This window comes from Psammomys obesus, unplaced genomic scaffold, assembly GCF_907164565.1.
Source record: "Psammomys obesus unplaced genomic scaffold, mPsaObe1.curated_primary_1811, whole genome shotgun sequence".
Lineage (NCBI taxonomy): Eukaryota > Metazoa > Chordata > Mammalia > Rodentia > Muridae > Psammomys > Psammomys obesus.
Genome location: NW_026585643.1, coordinates 2,170,169 through 2,177,024, shown reverse-complemented (window position 1 = coordinate 2,177,024; position 6,856 = coordinate 2,170,169). Strand labels below are relative to the sequence as shown.

Below are 6,856 nucleotides of genomic sequence, written 5' to 3'. Positions count from 1 at the left end.
CACACACACACACACACACACACACACACACACACACACACACACACCTGTCCTCAGGGCAGGCCAGCCTGTCTCACCCAGAGCTGATCTCACCCAGCTCTCACCATCTGTGCTCTAAGCTCAGATTCTCGGCTCCCTCCATTCCAGAATAGCCTTTTCAAGGGCTGTATCCCTGCCTCTCATTCCTGGATCTAAATCATTAAATCATCTTCCAAGGTCTTGTTTGTCTATAGAAAATGCAAGGCAAAGCTGCAGAAAATACCTTGGGAGTCCCCAACAGGGAAGCCAAAGCTGATCTAATCTCACTGAGCATTAAACTCAATCCTGAAGCTCTTGCCCCAGAGATAAATAGCTACCTAATAAACAGGTACTTACACCTATCATTTGTGAATTGTTATTACACTTAACTATGTATGACAGTAACAGGTGATCCTTGGAAAACACTTGCTTTGAGATTCCTCTGTGACTTCCTAGCAGTTTCAGGAGAGTCAGGGTGAGTTAAGGTTAATTCATCAGACTATTCAAACAGGTTGATCCACAATATCATCAGTCATTCCAAAGGTCAGCAAGATGATGACCTACAATATCTCCTAGTCAAATGTGGCACAATATCAACTCTGACTAAATAATGTGTAAATTTATGAGTGTATTGGTAGTGCTCTACTGATGTTGTTATGATAACCTAGTTGTCAGCATTATACAAAGTAAAAAAAAAAAAAGAAAGGAAGGAAGGAGAGAGAAAGGAAGGAAGGAAGGAAGAAAGAAAGAAAGAAAGAAAGAAAGAAAGAAAGAAAGAAAGAAAGAAAAGAAGGAAGAAAGAAAGAACACTTTTCTCGCAGTGCAGTCACTGTGGACTTCCTGGGGTCTCAGGCCTCCTCAACCACAGCCTCCACACTGTCTACATTCTTGGACTTTACCCCAGCTTAGCTCATAGGAGGTGAATGTGGTGACAGTGTCATCTTTACCCAAACCAGAAAACGTCCTTCAGTAAAGTGACGCCAATCAGAAGCCGAGGTGCACAGCTTTAAAATGCCTGTGAGCCCACTGAGCACAAACCTGCTTCATCCCCTTCCCAGGGCTGGGTCTCCTCTGCCCTCCTCTGCCTGAGCAGCCATTCTGGGAAGATGCCTCCAGTCCTGATTCTCCTGACCTTTCTCCTGCCACTTGGAGCTGGTGCAGGTGAGTGAACACCCCTGTCCCAGAGCGGCCATCCATGACCCCTCTGCTGTCCTTCTGCCCAGCAGTTGTCAGGAATTGTCCTGACTGCACCCAGCAGCTTTCTGAAGCTCAGGTCCCATGCCAAACCCAGACCTGGAAACTTGACACTGGCCATATTGCCACAAGGTCTGAGAAAGGGAGGTGCTCTCAGAAAAACGTAATAGGAGCTAGCTTTGCCCAGCTTTTCTTCACAACCTGGAGACTGTATCATCCTTAGAAAAAGATGTGACAGAGACTGCAAAGATACAAAATTTACATCACTAACTTACTTGAGCCCAGGGAAAGGGCAGCTTTAAGGAGCAGCATGCAAGCGGGTGAGGCCACCAGCTCAAGAACTTGAGCATCATTTATTAACCTTCTGAAGAAAGAGCCCAGGGTGCCTAGAAGCCTGCCCTGCACACTGCACTAGCTCTGAGCTGTAGGTGCCTCTCCACCTCTTCCTGTAAGGCCCCAGCTGTTCCCATCCCTCCCCGAGCACTGCTCCAATGTCCCCCAGGCTCTGAAACCCCACAGCCCTGCACCACCAGCTCTCTGGATAACCAGAAGTCACTCAGCCATGCAGCCAAAAGCCTTTACTGAGAGCCCAAGATGTGTTGGGCACCAGAACAGGAGACTCTTAGAAAATCCACTTCCATAGGGCTTGTGGGTAAAAGGTGAGGAAATGACACCAATCAAGATTAGAGGGGTGAGAGTGACTCACTACCAAAGGAAAACCAACAGCAGGCCACCCAGGGTCCCTCAGCCCCCAGCATGATGAAGACTGAACTTATCCCTCCATGCATTTGTAAAGCAGGGCCTGGAGAACAATGATGCCCACCCCTTCTCAGAGCAGGGCTCTGAGGCTCAAGATTCAGCAAAGATTATTCCATGTGCAAGAAATCCTGCCTGCAGCAGCCTTGGGGACTGTAGATATCATCCCCAATCACCCCCTTCATAGATCTTTCTCTTGACTTTATCTGCTGCTTCCAGACACCCCATATTCTAGCCTTTTCTTTCAGAGGAGATCATTGGAGGCCACGAGGTCACACCCCACTCGCGCCCCTACATGGCACTTGTTAAAATTATGAGAGATAATGGGGGCAACACAACCTGCGGAGGCTTCCTGATTCGATACAACTTCGTGCTGACAGCTGCTCACTGCAGGGGAAGGTGAGGAAACAGCTCCCCCACATTTTCTATGACACCCACAGGATCTTCTGTCCTTCATTGTGGGGGCTCCCCTGAGAGCTCACTAGAAGGCAGGACTGTGAAAATGGAAGTCTGAGAAGAGAGAAATTTGAGGTGAAAGGGTGAGAGGGCAGAGCCAGCAACACCCTTGAGCTGATCACCTGCACTGGCCAAACTAAAGCAGTGGCTGACATGACAGTTCACATTAAGAGTCAATGCAAACTTTGGAATTTTGCCTAGAAGCAAGAGGGAGGCTCCAGGAGTCTCATGTCCTTGAGAAGCAGAGAGCAGTAGGTCAGACACCGAGGCCCTCCTGCGTCCTCAAGTCCCCTCAGCTAGAGTCCCACCTGCCTACTCTGCCTGAGGGGCATTCTTCCTGAATCCACATCTCTCAAGTCCACTCTGCTCTCTGCACAGCAAAATGACAGTCGTGCTGGGGGCCCACAACATCAAGAAACAGGAGAAGACGCAGCAGGTCATCCCTGTGGAAAAAGCCATTCCCCACCCGGACTATAATTCTAAGGTCTTCTACAATGATATCATGCTGTTAAAGGTGAGACCTTGCTCTTGGTTAGGGATTTTCACTTCTGTTATCCTTCCTCTCTTAGCATCGCTTACACCTTTCCTTTCAAAGTGTCTCAGCCCATCAGGCCATGAGTAGACTCTTTCTTCTGCCCAACAGCTGAAGGAAAAGGCCAAGAGGACTAGAGCTGTGAAGCCCCTCAACCTGCCCAGGTGCAACGTCCATGTGAAGCCCGAGGATGTGTGCTCTGTGGCTGGTTGGGGATGGACAGAGCCAAAGGGCAAAGCATCAGAGACACTACGAGAGGTGGAGCTGACGGTACAGAAGGATCAGGAGTGTGAGTCCCGCTTTCCAGGTTCTTACGAGAAAACCATTGAGATATGTGCAGGGAACCCAGAAATCAAGAATGCTTCCTTTAGGGTAAGTGGGATTGCTCTCCACTCTGGGCTTAGTAGAAGGGGAAAAGGAATCTGGGACCTAGAGACCAAACACCAAGGGACTCCTTTGCCCACTGGCTGAGATCTTTCTCCCTGGGAACAGCAGGAACCAGGAACTGCCTAGGGCATCCTGAGCTGACAAGGAGCCTCTGCTGAAGGCAGCTTGTATAAAAAAGGGTGTGTGACACACAACGCCTGCCTTCCAGGCCCAGGCTTTGCAAAGCTGTGCTCCCGGAGTGTGTCCTAGCCACAACCAGGTAATGAGGGTCCCACACACCTTCATGGAGAGTGGATCACAGACCTGGGGGAAGGGCAGAGGCCGGCCTCAGGAGGGAGGTGAAGTCCATGTCCACAGTCAGAGCTGGGAAGCCCAGGGGCCCCAGGCCTGCCCTCTGGCCTCCCACAGGCAGAGTGTATGAGTCATGCTTCTCTGAGAGAAGCCTTGACATGAGTGGGAGGTTGGGATTAGGGTGAACGACAGCGCAGTTCAAGTGTTCCCCTCAATTCACAGGGGGATTCTGGAGGGCCTCTCGTGTGCCACAAAGTGGCCGCAGGCATCGTCTCCTATGGGAAAGGAGATGGTTCACCTCCGCGGGTCTACACCAGAGTCTCAAGTTTCCTATCCTGGATAAAGAAGACCATGAAACGCAGCTAACTACAAAAAGCAGACTGGCTCCCTTTCTGACTACCCATCTTCCCTATAGCTGAGTCCAGGATTGCTCTAGGACAGATGCCAACAAGTGAATAAAGGTCTTTGCAGATGAAAAAACTGGTTTCATGTCCATTCAAAGGGGCCAGCGCTATGCTAGCGAGCCCAATGGCACACTTCTTCTGCTCACCCCATACACACATATTTCTGAAATCCAGCTCATTTTTGCTTGTCCCATTCTCTTCAGTGCCTGCTGTTCTCACAGACCTAAAGCTGAACACCATTAGGAAAAATGGTGGGGGTCTCTTGCTTGGGTTTCACAGTGAACTGTCACCTCCTCTGTGCCATATGACAGAGAGGGGAGGAAAAGCACCTTTTTTCTGGAGACACAGAACACAGAGCTGAAATCACATGGAGATGGTCCTTCCTGGGCAGGCTATCTCTCTCCCAAGGCTTCACCAAGGCCTCCCTTAAGGGGACAGCTCTTTCAGTCAAACCTGTTTCTCATCTAGCAGTAGTTTCCCTGTCCTCCTCTAGAAACAGGGCCAGGCTTCCTCCAGCCTCCTTGCTCCACCCCCTTCTCTTTCATCCCTACTCAGATGAGTCTGGCAACTTCTGAGCTTTCTAGACCATACAGGGCTAAGCACATTCCTGCCTATTTTCCTCCTACCTAGGACACCCAAAGCAGCATGTGGTTCATACCACTGAGGGGTATGAGGTTTGAAAATTACTTCAGTCACGTAGCTTCTAGTCCACACTATTCAGAAAAGCAGTGTTTTTCTCTGGGGAGACGGCAATTGAGAGGATAACACATCGTAGCCAGCCTGGTTGTATTTAAACTGGTTGTATTGAAAAGGCAGCAGAAACAGTCCTCACGCAGATTTAAGTCGTAAGAGATCCTCATATTCAAAAGCATAATTCAGAAACAGAATTAAATGTGAATCAAGGAGGCTGAGAAGAGAAAAGAAAAATGAAAAAATGAAGTACCTCTAGTATTTAGACATTCATGATGACTGCTGGAAACATAGTTTCCAAGAATTTCTGGGCTTCTCCGCATTAGAAAGTTCATGGCATAAGACTGTATGCAGAATGTGTGGCTTAGGTTAAAAATAATAATGATGATGTTGATGATGATGATGATGATGATAAAAAACATCTCTCTGTGTTGGGTTTATATTGCTTTAAAAAATTCAAGCTGCCAGGCCTGGGGCTCACATCTTTAATCCAGCACTTAGCAGGCAGATTCAGGAAGATCTATGTGAGCCCAGGGACAGCAAACTCAGAGCCCAGGGCCATTTATATACAGAGAAACTGTCTCAACACAAACAAGCTTTAAAAATGCTTGGTTTAACTTAATTAAAATAAAAGCAGCCCTGACTTCAGGGTCTTGTCACATCAGATATTTTAGAGATGACATGACACACAGCTATAGCATAACGCCTTCCTGTCCCTGGTAGACACTGTGATACATTCTTTTGTGAGAGGAAGTAAAGTTTGCCTTTGGATCTCATAATTTTCAAAGGCATGCTTTTCTTTTTTCTTGGCTTGATTTTTTGAGACAAGGTTAATCTGTGTAGCCCTGGCTGTCCAGATGCGCTTTGGAGACCAGACTGACCTCAAACTCACAGAGATCCACCTGCCTCTGCCTTCAAGAGTGCTGGGATTAAAGTTTGCACCACCATGCTAAACTAAAGGCATATAGGAAGAGAAGTTGGTGCCACAAGTTTCTGAAAGGTAACCGGAAATCAAACCTTGCCTTGGAGACATTCTAAGGACCTTTCTCATTGTAGACAACAAAAACAAAAAAGAGTGCAGAATCAAAGAAAAATGTGTGTTGAAAAATCATACAGTCACATATGTGTTCAGTTTAGGTGTTATATTTACTTGTAGGCAGTGGTTCTATGGTTTTAAATTTGTGCAATAACTATATTATTTATTACATGTAATAAAATACATTATTGAGTTTGCTTTAGAGAGCAGATAAATACATGTCTTCCAAAAAGTAGCAAACTGACCCTATCAACTGACCTCAACACCGAGATGTTAGGACAGCTCCTAAACTGAGCCTAGGACCCCTCGCCACCGATTGACAGTGACCTTCATGTCATGTACTCTACAACCAATAATTTTGGCATCCCACACAAAAGATGAGCCCATGGCCTGACTTCCCCCCGGACAGAAAACCCCTGTCCTCCCACAGCTGCATGGTGATAGAAAGGTTCTCAGAGCACCTTGCTTTGCTGCTCAGGAGCATGTACTTGGATAGACTCAGAGACAGGGAAATACAGACTGCTTCAGATGTCTCTGCCCTATGGAAGTAGCTCTCAGTCCTCACCATTTGCAAAAGAGCATACTCTCTTCTCTCGACATCTCTGTACTTACTTTAATGAACCTAGGAAAGGAAATGCTTCAACTCACCAAGAACCAACTTCTCTGCTCCTCCAGCTATTGCAGTCTCAGCACAGCCAGGGGAAACTGTGAGATATCCCTGAAGGACACACAAAGCATAAGATCTTCCTGGCTTGTGCTGGGGAGATTGTGCTGCTAAACCTCCTTTGTCCTCACAGACGATATGCATCAACCAGCATCACCTTCTGTGGACCTAGAGCAGATACAGGGTTTCCTTCCGTATGTGTGTCCCATGCCACCTTTCTTTGGTACATATTTTAATGAGGATGTCCCTGTTTGGATAGTTTTAGGATGTATGGCCTTGATGGAGGAAACACGTTTCAAAGCCTCACACCATACCATTACCAATTCTCCTTCCACACCCCTCTCTCTTCCTCCTGTCTTCCCTCCCCCTCTTCCTCCTGCCGTGTGTGTGTGTGTGTGTGTGTGTGTGTGTGTGTGTGTGTGTGTGTG

At 47.5% G+C, this 6,856-nt stretch overlaps 1 protein-coding gene across 1 annotated transcript; it reads left to right on the top strand.

Annotated features, from left to right (window-relative positions):
• Window positions 1-1,085: 1,085 nt before the first annotated feature.
• Window positions 1,086-4,000, top strand: LOC129684551 (granzyme B(G,H)-like). The gene is made up of 5 exons (XM_055617767.1): window positions 1,086-1,179; window positions 2,217-2,367; window positions 2,803-2,938; window positions 3,068-3,328; window positions 3,857-4,000. Exons 1-5 carry the CDS (start codon window positions 1,125-1,127, stop codon window positions 3,998-4,000), a joined length of 747 nt encoding a protein of 248 aa, XP_055473742.1. The 5' UTR covers window positions 1,086-1,124.
• The last annotated feature ends 2,856 nt before the right edge of the window (window positions 4,001-6,856 follow it).